At 27.9% G+C, this 24,493-nt stretch overlaps 1 protein-coding gene across 1 annotated transcript in view; it reads left to right on the forward strand.

Moving 5' to 3' along the window:
- The first annotated feature begins 22,964 nt into the window (after positions 1 to 22,964).
- The window catches only part of LOC135922138 (diphthine methyltransferase-like), a 36,405-nt gene continuing 34,876 nt past the window's right edge, over positions 22,965 to 24,493 (forward strand). The window contains exons 1-4 of the mRNA XM_065456554.1: positions 22,965 to 23,082; positions 23,124 to 23,277; positions 23,320 to 23,440; positions 23,557 to 23,726. Of these exons, the coding sequence (XP_065312626.1) occupies positions 22,972 to 23,082; positions 23,124 to 23,277; positions 23,320 to 23,440; positions 23,557 to 23,726 (556 nt within the window). The 5' untranslated portion in view covers positions 22,965 to 22,971. The remainder of the gene's footprint in view (positions 23,083 to 23,123; positions 23,278 to 23,319; positions 23,441 to 23,556; positions 23,727 to 24,493) is intronic.

The following is a 24,493-nucleotide window of genomic DNA, read 5'->3' on the forward strand; positions in this document are numbered from 1 at the left end:
AAATAAATATGATATAAAAATTAATTTTTATATTATTCATCCCACAATGACTTTAAAATATATTTTCTGATATCCTTATCAATATTTTATAGTTTTCTGTAAAATATATATTTCGCTATATTGACAAAAATTACTTGATTGTCATATGATAATTGATAAAATTAGATATACTGTAAATCTACGACATATAATAATTGTGCTTTAATTTTTTTATTTAATTTATGATTTAACTTTTATTAAGATAAATAAATTAAAATTACTCACTTTATAAAAATATTTGATATATTATATTATTTAGTAATTTTATGGATCTATTATTTATAATTATAATACATTTCACTTTTGTCTTAAGACTTATCTTTGGCTTATATTCCGTTTCTTGAAAAACATTTTTGGTTCACTTATATATATATTAATGTTTTTTTCCAAAAATGTATAAATTATGATGAATAGTTTTAGTTTTAAAAAATATCAACTTTTACATTCTTTCTTTCAAATTATTGTTTAAGATATATGCATACATTTTTAGGGATCAGGGAGTGGGGGGGGGAGGACCAAGGGGGATATTTTTTATTAGCTTAAAATGATATTTACAGAAAGTGACAAATTTAAAAAAGGTACTAAAATGTCTAGATGAAAATGGAATCAAGCTAAAAATAGAAAAATGTAAATTTTTCAAACAAAATGTCGAATACTTAGGACACAATATTTCAAAAAACGGAATTACAACTACCGAAAAAAATACTGAGGCAGTAAAAAAAGCACTAGAACCAAAATTTGAAACAATTACAGTCATTTCTAGGGTCAGCAACATACTATTCAAAATTTTTTTCAAATTTTGCAGTCAAAGCCAAACCATTATACAAATTATTAGAAAAAACAGTTGTTTGGAGATGGACTAATTGATGCAAAGGCGCGTATAAAAAGATAAAGCAAGAAATAAGTAGTACTCCAATATTACAACATTATGATCCAAAATTACCCATTATATTAGCAACAGATGCATCAGCCATAGGAATTGGGGCAGTAATATCACATAAAGAAGGGAGTAAGGAGAGACCAATTGCATTCGCCTCAAGAACGCTAAATGCAGCTGAAAATAAATTATAGCCAAAAGAAAGAGAAGCTCTGGCCATCATATTTGGGTACAAAATTCAAAGAATTTATATATGGTAAAAAGTTCACATTACAAATAGACCACAAGCCATTAATGTGTTTATTTCATCCAGGAAAAGATATACCAACAACATCTACTCCCAGAATACAAAGATGGGCTTTATTATTAGCAGGTTACCAATATGAAATTGAAGTCAAAAGTAGTAGATAAATAGCAAATGCTGACATGCTATCTAGATTACCCCTAAAGAGAACTTCAATATCAAAAGAAGAAACGCTAGATCAAATACAGGTGAAAGAAACAAAAACCTTTAAAGCGAAATTGAATCAGAAATAATGCGAGATGATATACTTTCTAATGTATACAGATATACAATAGATGGGTGGCCAATGAACTATGATGCATGTTTAAAGGAGAATAGCCAAAGGAGAGAGGAAATTACAACAGAGAGAGGTTGTTTATTATAGAGAACTAAAATGATAATATGACAACAATACCGAAACAACGTGTTGGACATGATACATCAAGGACATATCGGAATGATAAAAATGAAGATGAGACCACGACAATATGCGTGGTGGCCTAATATAAACCAAGATATAGAAACATGGGTTGAAAAATGTAGAGAATGCCAGGAACAACACGATATGCCTCAAAAGACAGCAGTTCAAAATTGGCCAAAACCCCCAAAAGCATGGCACCGAATACATATTGATTATGCTGGACCATTTCAAAACCATTATTGGTTGGTAGTAATAGATGCTAGTCGCTGGCCAGAAACAGTTCCCATGACTAGCACTACAACCGAAACACGATAAAAATATTAAGAAATATTTTTGCAAGATTCAGATTTCCCAAGATAATCGTTTTTGATAAAACCCCAATTCAGCAGCAAAGATTTCAATAATTTTTGTGAAAAAAACGGGATTCAATTAGGGCACGGAAGTCCTTACCATCCTCAGACAAACGGCATGGCCGAACGTTTAGTTCGAACTTTTAAACAGAGTATGAATAAAAGAAACGAGAGGGATTTAAAAACCAGTCTAGCTATTTTTCTCTACAATTACAGGAATACACCAGGGACAGAAACTGAACACAGTCCCGCTGAAATACTACTAGAATTTAAACCTAGAGGATTGTTAGATCAGATATTCGAACGGGGGAACAAAAAGAATAGTATATCACAATCAAAATTACAGATAAATGAAAAAGTTTGGTCGCACCTTTACAATATTAAAGAGAAAAAATGGGAAGAAGCCATTATTGAAAGCATACTCGGATCATAACGTTATGAAGTATGTATAGCGGGTAATGCGATTATACGTCATACGGACCAATTAAGGAAAAGAACCGAAAATATATTAATTGAAGAATACGAATTAGAAGAGAGAACTGAAGTAGAAGAAAAAACCGAAGAGATAGTAAACAAAGAAAGATTAAACAAAGAAGATGTAATAAAAAAAAACGATGAAATGAATTTAAAGGAGAGGGAGGAAGAAACAAGTCAAGATCGATATCCCAAAATACGATCGAAACCAGATAGACTGGGGATAAATGTGTGTATTAAATGGTTGTTTTTGTTATTTTTTGTATAATCCCCCCCCCCACTTAGGCAAATCCTGGCTACGCCTATGCCTAGATGTATTCAAGATTTTGCAGTTTCCATAACTCTTGCCGCAAGGAGAATACTTTCCCTCTTCTTCAACCGATTGAACTTGAATTAAATTGATTAGTGTTTACCAGAATACTGACACTGTGGATCCGACTTCAACTAAATGGACTAACCCAAAAGTAAATGTACATAAATCTAATGGGGAAATTGATATGTGCGGATTTTAAGGTCACTCTTAATCCTTTCAGATTATCATATCATTCATACCAACGAATAGTCCTCTCGAAAATCCAGGGTGGAGCTAAATATATTTTCATTGATCTAAAAGATTCATATTTGCAAATGGGGTTGAAAAAAAATTACAAGATTATTTAATTGAAACACACAAAGAATACTTTTTATATTAAAAGAGCCATTTGAGTTATCTTAAGCACGTGCTATTTTTCAATGATATACAGATCATTTGTTGAAAGACTGTTTTATCATTGTTTTTATATGAATGACATCATTGTGTCAGGTAAAAATTACCAAGAGCATCTCACCAATTTTCAAGTAGTTTAGCGGTTACAAGTGGCAGGTTTTAAAGCAAAATTGTCAAAAGTAAAATTTCTACAAGATACACTTTCTTTTTTCGCAGTAAACATAAATAAAACAGGAATACCCGACACAAGAAAAAATCAAAGCCATCCAGGAAGCTCCGACGTCTACAATTATGCATTCGTTTAGAGTTTTTCTCGGCTTGATTAATTATCATATAAGATTTATTAAAAATCTTCATGGAAAGGCTGCTCCTTTACATTGATTGACGAGCAATAAGGTTTGGGGATGAACCTCAGTAGGGCAACCAAGAGCATCTCACCAATTTTCAAGTAGTTTAGCGGTTACAAGTGGCAGGTTTTAAAGCAAAATTGTCAAAAGTAAAATTTCTACAAGATACACTTTCTTTTTTCGCAGTAAACATAAATAAAACAGGAATACCCGACACAAGAAAAAATCAAAGCCATCCAGGAAGCTCCGACGTCTACAATTATGCATTCGTTTAGAGTTTTTCTCGGCTTGATTAATTATCATATAAGATTTATTAAAAATCTTCATGGAAAGGCTGCTCCTTTACATTGATTGACGAGCAATAAGGTTTGGGGATGAACCTCAGTAGGGCAAACTTGAAGAAATTAAAATGTTACTGAGAATTAGAAAGACATTAATAACATATTCGGCTGATTTGTCAATTGTATTTGAAACGAACGCTTCAGACCTTGGCTTTGATGCAGTTTTATTACATACGTTACCTAGTTGAATAAACAATCTAATAGCAAATGTATCAAGGGCGCTGATGGATTCTGTTAATATATAATTTGCATATTTTTTACTTTGTAATTAATGACCTTTTGTAAAAATCTTTTCTTTTAAATTTATTTAATGACCTTTTAAATTATCCTAATTTTCGTAAATGTTAATATGTAAATAGTATTAAAATAATAATATATATATAGCTGTAAAAATTGTAAATATCTTCAGTAGTAATATTTAAAAAATTAAAATGATAAATTGAATAAAATAAAATAAATTTTTTACTTTTTCTTTACCTGCCTTCCCAGAAAATATCAGATTCAGAGGAACATTATGCTTCAATAGGTAAGAAGCTCGCGCTTTGTTGTTTGGGATAGAGATGTTTCACCATTTTAAGATTATATCACGGATCATATACCATTAGAATGTTTGTTTGGCGAAAAAAGAGATCTTCCTAAAATATCTAAGAATCGTTTAACAAGATAGTCTTGCAAGATGTCTCAATACAATTTTAATATTACTTATAAATAGGGATCTAAATTGAACCCAAACCGTGAAACCGGTATTCTTTATCAAACCTGAACCGTTAAATAATTTTTTATCCGAACCTGACCTGAACCGCTAAAAGGACCAAGCCTCATGATTTTATATTTATAAAAGAATATGAAAGTTATTACTAGTATATTGCTATAGTTTTAATTTATATCCAAATTGTTTTTAAGATTATTATCAATCAACTTTGATTGATAAGAGTGAATCACATTTTTTATAAACATTCGTATATTGCCATTTTACAACATTTTTTAAAAATTTTAAAGCTTATAATGCTTAGAGATAAAGTGAATTCAATATATAAATTATTCACATATAGTTTTATAAATAACATATCAAAATATAATATTAGTGATTGTGACACAACTATGAACGGCGAAGTAACTCTTGAGCGTATCATAAAAAGAAGCCGCCCTCTAGAACTCTAAACAAAATATGGCAACAAACAAAATATATAATTTGAATATAGGTTTGTATATAAAAGTATCCAAACCGGTTTTTAGAGATTCGAACCGAACCAATATGCATATTTTTCACGAACGGATCATGAGCCGTTATTTTTATTCAAATCTAAACCAAACCGATATTTATTTCGCTTCAGATCTCTGCTTATAAGATTGGTAGAGAAAATGCTATAGCTGATGCATTATCTCGATAACCTACTTAGGAAAATATAATAAATCGAGATGTTATACATGTTAATCATATTAGTCTTATTAATTTAGATGATATCATACCGCCAGTCAGAAAAGAAACAAAAATAGATTAAAAACTCAAGGGGTATGGGTATCTCATAAAATTCGACAAATTTGGAGAACATTTGATAAAATTCGTGAGCTCGAGCTATTAACTCATTTCTATAGTCGGAATGAATTAATAATGGATAGTGATGTTTACTAATGGAACGGCAGGATGGTTATTGTGAGAGCACTCAGACTAATTGTCATAATATTCACCGAGGTCATCCGGGAATGACAGCTATGAAACTATTTTCGATTATATTGTTGGTGGCCGGGTTGTGTAAAATAGAGTTGTATGTCATCAATGGTTGTGCTGGTAGACAGGATCATACGCCTAAAATAGTTGAAGTATCTTTGTTCTCTTGGAAGGTATGTCAGGAACCGTTAGATAGTTTACATATAGATTTGACTTGACCACTGGATTAATCTTATTGGTCAGTTTTAGTCTATTTTTCTTAGAATGGATAGAACGTTTGAAGATTACTGCCGATACAATTATTAGAAGGTTGAAGGGGTGGTTTGCACGATTTTTATATATAGGTAGTATCCGTCAATCGACTCTATTGTATATTTATTATTTGTTTAAAATTAGGATGAATTTCATTTTGTTTATTTTATTTCAAGAATTTTTGTCATAAAGGATGAATATTTGTTTAAAAATTTGTCGTAGATTTTGAAGGACAAAAAGAATATAATTTATTTTATTCGCATTTGTTGATTAAAATGTTTAAGAAAAATATTATATATGCACGACGAAAAGTATAAAAAAGAATTATTATGTGATTTTTTGATTCACAATTATTATTTTCCTGTGAAATGTAAATATATTCATCGGTTAAAAAAAATATTATTATAAGAAATAAATCGTATGAGTGAATTTCGAAAAAAATTACCCCATGAAAAGCTATCATTTAGAAAGATAGCTTCGATTACTTATTATAGCATTCTTAAGCTATAGCCATATAAAAGTTCTAGCTTTTGAGAGCATTTGGTGGTCATTATTATTTGAAGTAGTGACGAAAGAAAAATTTGAATATTTATTTGTAGGTTTTAAATTGAAAAAAAAAACGATTAGTTTAATACTCAAATGTAAATTGATCAATATTTTTGTGTTAAAAAGAAATTGTATTTTGACATTCAAATATTCAAACATTTAAACGATATAAAAGGAATGTAAATTGTAATAAAAATAGAATTTTTTAGTGTTTTTGTAAAAAGTGTTATTTGATTAATTTATACATTCCACTGATTTATAGTTTGGATTAATTGGATGCTTAATTGTATCTAAAAATGAAGTTATGAATAATAAATAGTTATATGCAAGGTAGTTTTGAATATATTTTATACATTTGTCGTAGCATATATTACCGAAATTTAGTGTATGGATTGCAATGTAGAATGAAATTCTAGCATTTTTTTTTTCTTTTTAGCTTTCACCTTTTCTGGTGGTAAGCTCCTTCAACATCTCTCTCCACTTTATGTTATTCATACAATCTCTTTTATCTATTTTATACTTCTTTATATTGGCTCTAACTTTATGGCCCCATTGAAGTTTTGGCCTTCCTCTTTTACGTTTGCCCATCACTTCCAAACTTTCAACTTTATTTCCTATGTAGTTCATAGGCCTTCTCATTGTGTGCCCATACCACCTAAGTCTGTTTATTATTAACTTAGTCTTAATGGGCACTACCTTTAAACTATTAAGTATTCTTGTAATGCGCACCTTATCCTTTCTTGTTACCCCAGCAATCATCCTCAGCATTCTCATTTCCATAGTTAGTAGACTTCTCTCGTCTGATTCTTTGGTTGGCCATGTTTCCGAACTATATAGAATAGTTGGTTGTACTATGGAACTGTAAATTTTTCCCTTTAATTTGTATGGGATTCTTTTGTCAAATAGCACTCCAGATAAAGATCTCCACTTTAACCACCCTTGATTAATCTTACTCTTTATCTCTTTTTCTATTGTGCCGTTTGTTTGTATAGTGGAGCCCAAATATTTGCAGCTTTCAATTGCGGATATCTGCCAATCATTTATATCAATACTCTCCGTTTCATCTCTTCCTATCACCATATACTCCGTCTTTTCTCTATTTACTTTTAATCCGTCTTTTCTATGATATTTATACAGCTTACTAATCTTTCTTTCATTTCATCCTTGGATTCGGCAAGTATCACAATATCATCTGCAAATATCATATTCCACGGGACTGTTTGAGGTATAGAGTGTGCTAATACATCTATTACTGTAATGAAGAGAAGTGGGCTGAGAGCCGACCCTTGATGAACTCCTTCGGCTATTGTGAAGCCTGCTGAAGTACCTGTTGTGCTACGGACCATTGTTGTATGTCCCATATACATATCCTGTATTATAAATTCTAGCATTAATGATATAAAATCAATCTTCTTTTAATGATATTCCATTTGATACTAGTGTATCCATACGAGTAATTATGGGGGGGGGGGATCTCCTCTTCGGAAATTTGTTTGTTTATTAAATCTTCGATATTGGATTTGAGTAAAATCAACCTTTTTAACATATCATGGGTTTAATGCCATCGATGGCAATCTAACTTAGCCTGAGGGAGTCATATTTTTCAATAACTTTTGGTAAGTGGGATGTCTTCAATTTAAACTTAAACTCTAATTTATGGGTGATAATTTTATTGCATCTTAAAGTGCAGGAGCAACACAACGAACATTATTAATCGGATGGATAAAATAGTTGATAAAAAAGTATTCAGTATATTATATCATCAATATAATATTTATATACATTCACATCCATATTTTCATCATCTGCTGATTCACTCCTTATATCATAATCAATTTCAGGCTGCAAGAGCTTTAAAGCTTGAGTTTGCACCATTGTCAGAAGTAAATGTGTATATTTGTATAATATTAATTAAAAATTTTTGTAAAGTTTTTAGTATATTCTCTTTAATATACTGTACTTCTTTCTTTCAGCTCATTCTACAGTACACTTTCACTGAAATATTAATTTAACATGTTCACAAAACATATTTTTATCTATTTACTTTAAAAAAAGTTCAAAAATAACGATTATGACAATTGTCACTTTTCTTTAGTACACTTTCACTGAAATATTAATTTAACATGTTTACAAAACATATTTTTACCCATTTACTTTAAAAAAACTTAAAAAAGTTCAAAAATAACGAGTATGGCAATTGTTACTTATCTATAGTACACTTTAACTGAAATATTAATTTAACATGTTTACAAAACATATTTTTACCTATTTACTTTAAAAAAACTCAAAAAATTTTAAGAATAACGATTATGACAATTGTCACTTTTCTACAGTACACTTTCACTGAAATATTAATTTAACATGTTTACAAAACATATTTTTACCCATTTACTTTAAAAAAACTCAAAAAAGTTCAAAAATAACGATTATGACAATTGTCACTTTTCTACAGTACACTTTCACTGAAATATTAATTTAACATGTTTACAAAACAAATTTTTACCTATATACTTTAAAAAATCTCAAAAAAGTTCAAAAATAACGATTATGACAATTGTCACTTTTCTACAGTACACTTTCACTGAAATATTAATTTAACAAGTTTACAAAACATATTTTTACCCATTTACTTTAAAAAATCTCAAAAAAGTTTAAAAATAACGATTATGACAATTGTCACTTTTCTACAGTACACTTTCACTGAAATATTAATTTAACGTGTTTACAAAACATATTTTTACCCATTTACTTTAAAAAACTCAAAAAATTTTAAAATTACGATTATGAAGATTGTCACTTTTCTATACTACCCTTTCACTGTAATATTAATTTAACATGTTTACAAAACATATTTTTACCCATTTACTTTAAAAAAATCAAAAAAGTTTAAAAATAACGATTATGACAATTGTCACTTTTCTACAGTACACTTTCACTGAAATATTAATTTAACATGTTTACAAAACATATTTTTACCCATTTACTTTAAAAAAACTCAAAAAAGTTCAAAAATAACGATTATGACAATTGTCACTTTTCTATAGTACACTTTCACTGAAATATTAATTTAACATGTTTACAAAACATATTTTTACCCATTTACCTAAAAAAAATCAAAAAAGTATAAAAATAAGGATTATGACAATTGTCACTTTTCTATACCACTTTCACTGAAATATTAATTTAACATGTTTACAAAACAAATTTTTACCTATATACTTTAAAAAATCTCAAAAAAGTTCAAAAATAACGATTATGACAATTGTCACTTTTCTATATATACTACACTTTCACTGAAATATTAATTTAACATGTTTAAAAACATATTTTTACCTATTTATCTTAAAAAAACTCAAAAAAGTTCAAAAATAACGATTATGACATTTGTCACTATTACCTAATCAAAAGATATATAATAGATAAAATTACGTAAAATATAAATATATAAAAATCATTTTAAAAATATATATTAAAAAATACTTAAAAAAATTTATTAAAAAAATCATATAACACAAATTAAAAAAAAATTAGCGATCAAAAGATATCAAATATAAATTAAAAAAAAATATCAATCAAAAAAATATATTTAAAAATTTATTAAAAAAAATCATATAAACACAAAAAATAAAAAATATTAAAAAAAATATCAATCAAAAAAATATATTGAAAAATATCATATAACACAAAAAATAAAAAAATATAAAAAAAATATCAATCAAAAATATATATTTAAAAAAATTAGGTCCGTGAAGTTGGCCCTCAATTTTTGATTTTCAATGCTTTATCAGTTGGTGTGATTAGTACCCGATTTGTACCGTTTTCAGTTCGATTTGTACCATCACCGTTTTTGAGATATTCAAAGAACAAAATGGGGGGCCAACTTCACGACAGCCCCCCCCCCCCCCTACTTTTGAACTTAAAAATAAAAAGTGAATAGATCGATAGAGAATGATTTGTACCGATTTGTACCGTTTTCAGTTCGATTTGTATTATCACCGTTTTCCAGCTATTGACCGTTGAAAATATTGCGCCATAAATAAAAAACACTCAACATTTATTTTTTTTTAAATTTTTTTAACGTACAACGGTAGAGAATTTTTTCTCTTCCTAATGATGCCTCAAATTAAGCTTTATCTTCATTATTTATTTCGGAAATCAAATTTTAAACCTTATATTATAGCGTGAAGTTAGCCCCCCCCCCCCCCCAATATTCAAAATTTGAGATTTTTCAAATTTTTAAAACGGGATTGATTTGTACCCGATTTGAACCGTTTCAAACTCGATTTGTACCATTACCGTTTTCCAGCTATTGACCGTTAAAGATATGGCGCCAAAAATAAAAAACACTCAACATTTATTTATTTAAAATTTTTTTTAACGTACAACGGTAGAGAATTTTTTCCTCTTCCTAATGATGCCTCAAATTAAGCTTTATCTTCATTATTTATATTTCTTTAATAAAACGAAATCATATATTATTGTGTTTATTTTTGTAAATATATTTATTTATATATATAATAAAGTCATATTCTTTATGATGTGTCCATTTTTGAATGCTTATTTATAAATAAGCAAACTATTTTGAATATCGGGTGGGGGGGGGGCTAACTTCACGCTATAATATAAGGTTTAAAATTTGATTTCCGAAATAAATAATGAAGATAAAGCTTAATTTGAGGCATCATTAGGAAGAGAAAAAAATTATCTACCGTTTTACGTTAAAAAAATGAAAAAAAAAAATGTTGAGTGTTTTTATTTTTGGCGCCATATCTTTAACGGTCAATAGCTGGAAAACGGTAATGGTACAAATCGAGTTTGAAACGGTACAAATCGGGTAAAAATCAATCCCGTTTTAAAAATTTGAAAAATCTCAAATTTTGAATATGGGGGGGGGGGCTAACTTCACGCTATAATATAAGGTTTAAAATTTGATTTCCGAAATAAATAATGAAGATAAAGCTTAATTTGAGGCATCATTAGGAAGAGAAAAAAATTCTCTACCGTTGTATGTTAAAAAAATTTTTAAAAAAATAAATGTTGAGTGTTTTTTATTTTTGGCGCCATATCTTTAACGGTCAATAGCTGGAAAACAGCGTATCACGTCAATACCGCGAAACTTTTACCGCGAAATGTATTATCGCGAATGCATTATCGCGAATGTCGATTACCGCGAAAGATATTATAGCGAATGCATTACCGCGAATGCATTATAGCGAATGTATCATAGCGAATATTAGCGCGAATGCATTATAGCAAATGCATTACCGCGAAAATATTATAGCGAATGCATTACAGCGAATGTAATACCGCGAATGCATTATCGCGAATGCATCATAGCGAATGTATAAGAGCGAATATATTAGCGCGAATGCATTATAGCGAATGCATTACCGCGAAAACATTATAGCGAATGCATTACAGCGAATGTATTACCGCGAATGCATTATCGCGAATGCATCATAGCGAATGTATTATAGCGAATATATTAGCGCGAATGCATTATAGCTAATGCATTATCGCAAAAACATTATAGCGAATGCATTACAGCGAATGTAATACCGTGAATGCATTATCGCGAATGCATCATAGCGAATGTATTAAATCTTCTTTTCCCATTTCAGAAAGTCTCATAATCATTATGTCAAAAATATTTATTGTAGGCATTCCCTTTCAGGCAGAATAATATGATTTGAAAATAACTTACAAAATATTAAATTTGAACTAAATTCACATATCATCTCTATTGAAACCACCAAAATATATAATTAAATATATTTTTTATCATTTTAAGATTTATATTTGAAACAGGAGTTTGTTTTAAAGCTATAAAATTAATAATTTTGACGATTACAAAAGATTTAATAAGATAGAGGTCTCAATCCAATGTTCCCCTTCATCTAATCTTATTTAAATTTTTTTTGCCAGATATGGCTTGGGGGAGGGTTGTATTATAACCACTTATTTTTTTAAAAATATTTATGAAAAATTTAAAACCATTTACTATAATAAAAAGAAAAAATTATCAACATATTTTTTTAGCGCTGGAAAGGGTAAATCATATCAGTAACTAGGGGCTAGTAGAATTAGGTCGAATTAATTATATTATGCTTAAAAATATGATATAATAAGTATTCATTGGCTACTATTATAGCTTTAAATTCTATTTTTTTTCCCTTTAACTTTCACCTTTTCTGGTGGTTGATAATCAAAAGTATTAGAAAAAAATTAAAAAATTCATTAAACTTAAACATTTTTTAAAATAAAATATCAATGAATTATTTATATACAAATGGTGTATTATTGATAATAACAATTATCCTATAGAAGACTTAATAAACCAATGTAATCTACAAGCCTGGGGTTTGGGGCTTGTTGGGGCAAAAATTAACTTTTACTAGAATCAATCTTAAAATATAAAATATTAAAAATATTTATTAATGTATAACTTAAGTTAAGTGCTTGTTGGGCTATCTCATGGTATTTAATAAATTCAATTATAAATTGTCAAGCTTATGATTATATTGACAAAAACGACTACTAGCCTACTATTGGAAGAAAGTTGATAATGAGATCAAAAATTTTGATTATTTACCGGGCGGCTAAAAAACGTCGCGTTTTGAAATCTTATTAACTCCGAAACGTGTCATTCGTTTTTTATGAAATCTCCTGTCTTAATATTCTCAAAATATATAATTTTATAAAGTGGTTTTTAGAAAATTAAGATAAAAAAAATGTAGTCGTACATATATATTTTTAAAGATTTCCTTTAATTCATAAACTATAACATAAAAACAAAATATTTTAAATACAAAATATTTTAAATTTTATAAAGTGGCTTTTAGAAAATTAAGATAAAAAAATGTAGTCGGACATATATATTTTTAAAGATTTCTTCAAATTCATAAACTATAACATAAAATATTTTGGCATTATTAAACAAATCTCATTATTAAATACCACTAACAATATAAACATACGATAATTTTCTAAATTATGTATTTTATCAAAGATCTGATAATGATAAAATTTTGACATGAGAAGAAAAATTGGAATCAAGTTTAATTCCTGAATTCTCTAGGAAAAAGTGGAAAATTAACCCAGTTCACCAAGCTAACCCCATGGTTATCATATAACTCATCAAGCTCCTTTTGTTTTTCAACTAAGATTTTGTCAAGCAAAACCATAGATTCGTAATACGAATTCCACTAGAATTTATCAGATACCTACCCAATTTCTTGATGTTACCTGCCATATTGGTAGACATTTCTTGTTTATTCCACAAAGTAAGACACTTTTGGAAAGAACTTTGTGATATTATTTTATGTTATCAGCTAAAGCTAAAAAAATTTCTGATGCGCATAATTAGGGGAGACCAGTGTTATAATGAACCCAGGGTTATAGTGAGAGTGGCTTTATTTTCTAGAGTATTAAACTCTAAGAGATAATTTTTTACCAAAACTATATACTTATATATTGCATATGCGGCTATAATTTTTATTTCTATCGGACCGCTTGAAGAATTTTTATAATGCTTTATATCATTCGTACCTTCAAAAGTAACTTTTTACACTTTTACTATTTTTCAAAAATAAAGATTAATATACAATTTTACCACACAAAAATCATCTTATATAAAAGAAAAAATCCTATTTTATAGAATAACAATTTACCCGAACAAAATTGATAATATAAATACTTCAAAATATGATCTTAATCAAAGTGGTGCTACTGGGGCTATTTTTATGGGGTTAGGTCGAACCTTTTTTTTTTGCTATTTTTTAAAAATTTGAAAGCCAAGGAGAGACCAATTAAAAGAAAAAAAATCGAAAAATGTTATTGTATGATAAATAATTGTTTGGTATACAAATAAATTATATCAAGCATAACAATCAAGACTGCTTTCAATGTCAGTTATTAGTTACATGGCTTTGCAATTTTATTTTTTTTTATTTACAAAGATTGTGAATGTTTTAAATAATTTTATATAACACTTTTATGTTTTAAATCATTAAATATATCCTAATAAAAAAATATATAACTTTTATATATGGAAAATTAAGCAGAGTTTATAATAGCCTCGACCAAGGGCTTGTTCGTCCCTGGGTAAGGTTCACTCGGTTACCAAAAAAAATTCCAGGAAAATTGATATTTTGAAAAAATTATTAGAGATGTATTTTTGTTGAACATATCATAAAACTAATAGAGCTGAACAAAATGAGATATTTTTTATTAAAAATGATAAAGTACTTATAATTTTCTTAAGGTTTGCCTATAGGGTTCGCCATAACCCCGTTCTCCCCTACAAGTTTTCAATAAATTAAAAAGAAAAAACTTGATGTTTAATATTTAAAATGATTAGATGAAAAAGAGAAATCTATTTTATTACTTAGAATCTTTTTTATATATTTTGAGTCAAAAAAAAGAAAAGCCTTAGCCTTAATTTCAATAAAAAAATGTTTTTAGAGCCAATCCCCATTTTAACTTAATTTTCAGATTCAACTAAGTCAGTCGGAAAGTCGATAAATATAAAATTGTAACTTTCATGAAACTCCATTCGCGATATGATAATGCATTCGCTATAATGCATTCGCTATAATGCATTCGCTATAATGCGTTCGCTATAATGCATTCGCTATAATGCATTCGCTATAATGCATTCGCTATAATGCATTCGCTATAATGCATTCGCTATAATGCATTCGCTATAATGTATTCGCGATAATTCATTCGCTATAATACATTCGCTATAATGCATTCGCGGTAATATATTCGCGATAATGCATTCGCGATAATTCATTCGCTGTATGTATTCGCTATAATACATTCGCGATAACATTTTCGCGGTATTACATTCGCGCTAATACATTCGCTATAATATTTTCGCTGTATTATATTCGCTATAATGCATTCGCGGTAATGCATTCGCTATATTATATTCGCGATAATGCATTCACTGTAATGCATTTGCTGTAATGCATTCGCTATAATATCTTTTCGCGGTAATCGACATTCGTGATAATGCATTCGCGATAATGCATTCGCGATAATGCATTCGCGATAATGCATTCGCGATAATGCATTCGCGATAATACATTTCGCGCTAAAGTTTTCGCGGTATTGGCATGTAACCGGAAAACGGTAATGGTATAAATCGAGTTTGAAACGGTACAAATCGGGTACAAATCAATCCGGTTTTAAAAATTTGAAAAATCTCAAATTTTGAATATTGGGGGGGGGGGCTAACTTCACGCTATAATATAAGGTTTAAAATTTGATTTCCGAAATAAATAATGAAGATAAAGCTTAATTTGAGGCATCATTAGGAAGAGAAAAAAATTCTCTACCGTTGTACGTTAAAAAAATTTAAAAAAATAAATGTTGAGTGTTTTTTATTTTTGGCGCCATATTTTCAACGGTCAATAGCTGGAAAACGGTGATGGTACAAATCGAACTGAAAACGGTACAAATCATTCTCTATCGACCTATTCACTTTTTATTTTTAAGTTCAAAAGTTGGGGGGGGGGCTGTCGTGAAGTTGGCCCCCCATTTTGTTCTTTGAATATCTCAAAAACGGTGATGGTACAAATCGAACTGAAAACAGTACAAATCGGTACAAATCGGGTACTAATCACACCAACTGATAAACCATTGAAAATCAAAAATTGCGGGGCCAACTTCACGGACCTAAAATAATTTATTAAAAAAACATATAACACAAAAAATAAAAATAATTAGCGATCAAAAGATATATCAAGAGAAAAAATATATATTTAAAAAAAATATCCATCAAAAAAATATATTTAAAAAAATTTATTAAAGAAATCATATAACACAAAAAATAAAAAAAATTAGCGATCAAAATATATATTAAAAAAAAATATCAATCAAAAAATATATTGTAACAAATTAAAATCGCAAGGTCTATAAGTCGAAAGGCTTGGTAATACGAAAGGCTAAAAAATAATATTGAAAATAAAAATAACAAAGAAAATGTTTAATAAGATATTTGATTGATTTATTGCTTTTTTTAGAGAAAAAATATTATAATAACTTTACATTATAATATATTAAAAATATGGAAATTTTAAGATCTTTTCAATTTTTTTATTAATTCTTTGAAATTGCGGTTTTTATTATATTAATTTTTAAATTAATATTTTTAATTAAATTATATTTGGTTATGAATTTATATATTAAGTAAGTATAAATATATTGTAATTACTTGATAAAGAAGTAAATGAGAAACATAAATTTTTTTAGGTATTTTTAATTTGAGAAAGCATTTAAGAGGGGAAAGGCTAACATCTTAAACGTAATTTTGAATATAATTATATCATTAAACTCAGAATTTAACCGCTTAGATGTATTTTTTTACGTTTCCGGTTCACAAAATAAATTTTTTGTCGCGAAAGACATTTATAGGGGAAAGGCTAACATTTTAAAAGTAATTTTGAATATAATTATATCATTGAACTCAGAATTTAATTTTCTATCAAAAACCGCTTAGATGTGTTTTTTTACGTTTTCGGTTCACAAAATAAATATTTTGTCGCGAAAGACATTTATAGGGGAAAGGCTAACATTTTAAAAGTAATTTTGAATATATTTATATCATTGAACTCAGAATTTAATTCTCTATCCAAAACCGCTTAGATGTATTTTTTTACGTTTCCAGTTCACAAAATAAATTTTTTGTCGCGAAAGACATTTATAGGGGAAAGGCTAACATTTTAAAAGTAATTTTGAATATATTTTAATCATTGAACTCAGAATATAATTCTCTATCCAAAACCGCTTAGATGTATTTTTTTACGTTTCCGGTTCACAAAATAAATTTTTTGTCGCGAAAGACATTTATAATGGAAAGGCTAACATCTTAAACGGAATTTTGAATATAATTATATCATTGAACTCAGAATTTAATTTTCTATCCAAAACCGCTTAGATGTAATTCTTTACGTTTCCGGTTCACAAAATAAATATTTTGTCGTGAAGGACATTTATAGGGGAAAGGCTAACATTTTAAAAGTAATTTTGAATATATTTATATCATTAAACTCAGAATTTAATTCTCTATCCAAAACCGCTTTAAGGACATCCCTGGTGAGTTAAAAAGGTTATTAATTCAAGTTTGATAAAAAGAAATTTTATAACCTTGTGTTGGCATTTATATGCATAGGACTTTATTTCTGCTCACCCGAGGAGGGTATTCTTAATAAGTTTCCGACTCTAAGACAATGGAAGTCTATCGAATTTACAATGCTTAGCAAATAGATCTATCGATCATATATAGGGGCTTATCGGCGTTTATAAAATTAAGTATTTGGGTTTGGCAGACTATTACCCCCTATATTGGTGTTTTATTTACAAAAATATGTGTACTACTTTATCAATTTATGATTGCTATATAATGTATTAGTGCCCAAGGCTATCAAGTACTAATGAGTATGTTCGGGGGAGGTAAGACACGTTCCTCCGGGTCAAGGGAGCTTTCCTCATTGTCCAAGAGTTTGTCCGATCTGATCGTTTTATTGTCTTCGGTTAGATTTAACGTTTCGACGAACTAAATAAAAATGAACTTTTTAATTAATATTATTATTTTATTTGATCGAATATTTAGTAAGTGGTCGGTTTTGAGAACGGCATTCGGTCAATCATGATATTCAAAATATTTTTTAGGATAATGCTTAACACGTTATTGTACACGTATAAACCAAAAATGAAGAATTTTCCTTGGATAACGCCAGCAATGCAGTATTTAGTCATTGGCCCGGATTCAAATAGGTTATCTGTCAAATCACGATATTTTTAAAATATTTTCTCGGATAATGATTTACACGTATTTATAGATAAATAAACCCAAAATGATCATTTTCCAAATAATATTACTACCAAATTTGGTCGATCGAATATTAAGTAAGTGGTCGGCTTTGAGCTCGCCATTCGGTCAAATCAAAATATTTTCAAAAAATTATTTAGGATAATGCTTAACACGTTGTTGTTCACATATAAACCAAAAATGAAGAATTTTCCATGGATAACGCCAGCAATGCAGTATTTAGTCATTGACCCGGTTTCAAATCGGTTATCTGTCAAATCACGATATTTTTAAAAACTTTTTGGGATAATGATTTACACATATTTATAGATAAATAAACCAAAAATGATCATTTTCCAAATAATATTAATACCAAATTTGGTCGATCGAATATTTAGTAAGTGGTCGGTTTTGAGCTCGGCATTCGGTCAAATCACAATATTTATAAAATATTTTTTAGGATAATGATTAACACCTAAATATACACGTATAAACCAAAAATGAAGAGATTTTGATCAATAATGCCATGTTCTTTACAAATTTTGTAATATTTTTCGATTCTAAACCTAGTCATTAATTAAATGTCAAAGAAACCTATATTTTTAAATTTTTTTTTAGGTTTTTCACATGTATTTACACCCAAATATAAAAAAAGCGATATCCAATAATTATTCTGATTTCCTAAGAATATATTTTCATATTTATGCATTTAACGCCATCTTATGGATATATATTTGTTAGATTTGGCAATTGAAAAATAAAATTTAAGTTGTAATAAGCTAGTAAATATATTTTTTTCCCAATAATATTACGTAAAAATAGAACTATAAATTATTTGATATTTATTCTCAATATATTACTGAATAAAAAATTGATTCATGTATATTAAAAAAAATGTTTATGAAAATTATTTTAAAAAAAATATTGATATAATCAAATTTTGATTGATTATGAATTATTGCTTTTTAGCAATGCATTTTAGCAATGCAGTATTTAGTTATACCCATAAAATTAATCTGAACAGACAGGTTAAAATTATTTCGCAGACAATTTATTTTGTAAAATATAATCGAATATATGCCTAATAAAATATTCGTTTTTACTGCAGCTGTTATATATTATCGAGCTAATAAGTCATTCGCTCTCTATAGTAGCAAAGTAGAGATCTAAAAAATGTAAAACATTTTAAGGATAGTGGGAGGGCTGAACTGGAAAATTTATCACAATTCTTATAAACGTATCAATATTTTCATTTTCCTTAAGAAGAATATTTTTCAACCATTAGCACCATCTACTTTTTTCTTCAATTTTTGATAAAAATGTATATTTCGGAAAAATCGATAGCGTCGCCAAGGTTTTGACATCGTATATATATTTATAAAAGGTGTCTAAATAAAAAGTAAAAAAAAAAATTCGAAAAGCCCATTAGAGAATTTCTTTGCCTACAAAATGATATATTATAATATTTTTTTACTATAAATAGTTTTTAAGATATAAGCATTTTAAAAATTTTACAGATTCCAAAGTGGCTCTTTTTTGCAATTTTGAACCCCTATATCTCGGGAACTAGGTGTGCTAGCGAGCTAAAATAAACGGCTTTCTCATTATATACCTATCTTAATAATTCCAGAAATGTTTAACAATTTTAAAAGAGGTCGGCCAAAATATGCCTTATTTGATCGATTTGAATGGCATGGCCTTTATGGGACATGCCAGTTAACTTCAAAATAATCGCAAAAGTTACTTATAAACGATATTAGAAACGGTGATATGATAAAAAATAAAGCGAATAATAATATGATGATGGAATTGTGCATTATGGGAAATTGTCTATTTGAAGAAAATATAATTATCATTCCGAAAGATTTAAGAGAGCTAATGCTACAACATATGCACGAAGGACATTTGGGTGCTGACAAAACCAAATATTTAACAAAAATTTTTTGTATTTTTGTCTTTACTCTTCGGCATCGGCTCAATTGTAATGGTATCAAATATTTGAATTGTAAAGAATTGAAACTTTGGGTTAAATTAATTAAAAACCTAAAATGGAACTTAATTAAATCATAATTAGGATTCTTGGGAGTGAATCCATTTTAATTTTACTAGATTAGTGGATTCGCGATAGATGCCAATTGATGTTGTTTCCTACTCCAAATGGCTTGAAGTTGGTGCAGGATATCTCAAAAGACTATGATTAAATGTTTAAGAAATATGGTTTGATAGGTTTGGAATACCTAAGTATATTATATCAGACAATGGATCACAATTCATATCTAGGGAATTCTAACTTTACTGTGAATTAAACAACAAACTCTAAATACGTTTAACATCCTATCATTGACAAACTAATCGATTATCTGAGCGTTCCATACTAACTTTGTAAAGTCAATATTATGCAATGAGAGAGTCAATCATAGGTGTAGCCAGGATTTTCTTAGGGGGGGGGGATTAAAAAATTCTGATTTTTGGCGGGTAGTTTAAATATAATCATAAAATATTTTTGCAAGATAGAATGTTAATTTTAATAAAAAAATATTATCTTTATTTAAAATATAAGAAATTGGTTAATAGATTATATTAAAATTGAATCCTGGAACATATAGAAAATATATTTTTACTAGTTTATATAAAATAATTACATATATATACATTAATACAAAAACATAGTAAAAATTTATTCCAAACAAGTATAAGAAATTTCTTAATAAAAAGTAAGTAGACATATAGTTGATATTTCTCTATTATATAGAGTTGGTTACAAAATATGAAGTAAAATGCCACTTTTACAGACATATTTGACTGTTATAAAATATATTACATTTAATATTTTAATAAATTTTACTAGAAAATGCTTTTGATAATAAACGTAAGTAACAATTTGCATTCAATTCTTTAACGCCATCTATTTATTAAAAAATATTTAAAAAATTAAACATCTTATTATTCACCCCACAGTATGTACCATATTAAATATTAATGCTACTAAAATATAGAATTATTTTTTTCATTTATTCTTTAAAAGATATTTTTTGATGTCCTTATCAATATTTTATAGTCTTCTGTAATATATGTAATTAGCTATTGGAAGATTATTTGATTGTCATACGATATTAGATAAAATTAAATATACTGTAAATCTACGAAACATAATATTCCATTGTTTGTATTGTGTGTTAATTTTTACTTAATTTATAATTTAATTTTATCAATCATTTTATAATTATATTTTATCTTATTAAGATAAATAAGTTAAAGTTAATCACTCTATGAAAAACTATATGTTAGATATTATATTATTTAATAATTTTATGAATCTATTAATAGTAACTATAACACATTTCACTTTTGTCTTATGTCTTATCCTTGGCTTATATTTCATTTCCTAAAAAACATTTTTGGTTTCACTTTTATTATATATAATTTCCTTTTTTCCAAAAATATGAATTATAATCAATAGTTTAAGGTATATTGATACATTTTGGGAGACAGGGGGTGTGGAAAAGACAAAGGAGGATATTTTTAATAGCTTAAATTGATATTCACAAAAAGTCATAAATTTCTTAAGGGGGGAAGATTTCCCCTTGTCTCCCTTCCTTTGCTACGCCTATGGAGTCAATATAATCTAGGCTTTGACATAAGTTTTAAAAATCTATCAACTGTGGGAGCATAACTCTATGGAGAGATCTCCTGCCAAGATTATATTTGAAAGACAATTGAAAATTAGTTTAGATTGGATAAGACCTATTGTAGAACATGAGATTAAAATGGGAAGAGACTAAGTTATAATCTTATTTTTGAAAGAGAGATAATTCGAGATTTCACAATCGTTTGGGTAAACAAAGATAATTTCAAAGGTTAAAGAAGGGATTGATAAAGGAGAGGATAGAGTTTGTATTCGTATATTGTTGAAACTCCCAAGAGACATTTCGGATACAGATCAGCTAAGAGATTGTTCAATTATTTCAACTCAAAGTTCATCGGAAGTTACAGAAATATTTGTGCCAGAAGATGAAGCAGATAAGGATACTACATTATTTTTCACCCAGAAGCCGTAAATTAACAAAGATGTTTATTGAGGAAATTTAAGTTAAACTTAAAAATAATTGGATGAAGTGTAATAAATTATTATTTGTTATACTATTTACAAAAAATTAGAACATTCTCTGACATTGGAAATTAATTATGTTATTGTAAATAATTATTTAAAATTTGTTGTAAATAATATTTTCTAATAAATAGTTACTTCTGTTTATTTTTTAATAAAACACGTTGTATTATAAAATAAATTAATATTTCGGATATTGCAACCCTTTAATAAGGCATCATTATGACCGAATCGTCAGTCTAGGTGTGATGGTTTTAATTATATGTCATTAGTTTTTATTCGCCTATTTATAATCACATGATCTGTCAGATTAGATAGGTTGTTAATAAGAATGATTAATATTCTAAAACACCAATATAAATCTTAACCTATATCTCTTCAAAACCTTAACTTAACCCATATCTCTCTGACCCTTGCGTCAGGGGAATCACTAGCCTTTATAATCTCAAGAGCTCAGCTAACATTTTACAAAATTAATTTCTTCTTTTTTTAGCAAATTATCTAAAATGACCTATTAAATTTCATATGAAATTTTTTTATATTTTGAGGGAGCTCTATAAATTTTTCAAGGTGTCCGAGCCACTGCCCCACCCCCCCTCTTTCCTAGTGTGGCTACTACTTAGTCCTGTTTTATAATGCTGATACTTGTTTAATTTAAATATAGTTCATCCAATTATTCCTTCAGTTGAACATTTCTTGAGTTGAGCGTCTTCGATTTTATTAATTTCCTTATTTTGCAAATGAATTGTATATTGTTAGCTCAATTGAATATTGATAAATCTATTGACTCAATTGAATTTTGTACTTTAAAAGGGTTTGAAAATGTTATTGCTATTGGAACCTATAAATTAGTTTTTTTTAAATATTCTACTTTAATATAAACTGCATAAAGGATGATCAACCCACATCCATTAATCAAACTCGCCAAGGAGGATTTCATATATGTAATTATGATTCTGATCATCAAAAAATATGCACATTAGCTATATATGAAGGAAGTGGTATATTAGATCTCAAATGGATTGATTGCAATGAAGGAATTTTAGGTTTTAATTAAAAAAAATTGCTTATATATTTTTTTAAATTAGCATGTGCTCATTCAGATGGTATTATTAGTTTGAATGAGGTAAATTTAGATAAAAAAGTTGAGATTATTAGTCATAATTATCTCATAAATGAAGAGTGTTTAGTATTAGCTATATCTTTAGGGTAAATACATTTGAGTTATATAAATTTTATATTTGTGAAACCAATGATTTTGAGTTTTTTACAAAATTTAATCATTTTCAATTTTGATTCAATTCTATTTTTATATAATGTGATAGGTCCAAATCAAAGAAATTAGTAGCATCAAGTTCTAATGGAAATATAATATTTTGTGATTTACATGTTAATAATTCAACCAAAATAAAACCAACTGATAAATGGCAGGGTCATGATTATGAAGCTTGGACTGTTAGTTTTGACATTTTGGATTCTAATAAAGTATTTTCTGGTTAGCCTTATCTCAATTTTTTACATGAAAATTATTTAAATTTATATATATTGTTGATAATGTGTGCAATTAGGCAATATTTGTGATATTTTATAAAATAGTCTGAAATTTATAAAATAAGTCTTTTATGCAGTTAAACTTCTTTGCCATATGCATAGTGTTATTAAATGGCTGAGCCAAGTTTACTTATACATGACTTGATTAAAGTTTCAAGTTGAAAAATTGACTCCATCTCGAAGTGGATCAATAAGCCAACTCTTTAGCTGATTCTTGAATATAATTTTTTTTAACCCTTTTGTGCCCGACATACTTCCCGTGAACAAAAAAATTTTTTCTTCTAAAACTGAGTTAAATAAGACGCAAATAACATATTTTCAACGTTTTTTATTTTAAAAAGTGTATATATATAGAATTATAAAATGTTACCAATTGTCATCATTGGGATATTCATATGTAAAAAAATATACAATTTATTTTGAATGATAAGAAATAAAACAATTGCGATTTTTATTTAAACATAAAGATATTTTACATTTTAAACATTCAAATCTGGTATAACCATTTTTGCAATTCTTGCATCTTTGTCTGTTAGCCGCCGAGGGCCAATGCCCTATTTTATCGAATCTAATATCTGGGATTGGATGAAAACTATTCAATTTCTTCTTTTTTTTTCAATCTTCAAATTATGTTTACCTTCTTTTCCATAATTTTCCTTTCCAACCATCATTAATCCTTTAGTTATCCGAGCTTTAAACGCTAAAAGAGAT

The sequence above is a fragment of the Gordionus sp. m RMFG-2023 genome, chromosome 1 (genome assembly GCF_954871325.1).
Source record: "Gordionus sp. m RMFG-2023 chromosome 1, tfGorSpeb1-WG-v2, whole genome shotgun sequence".
Lineage (NCBI taxonomy): Eukaryota > Metazoa > Nematomorpha > Gordioida > Chordodea > Parachordodidae > Gordionus > Gordionus sp. m RMFG-2023.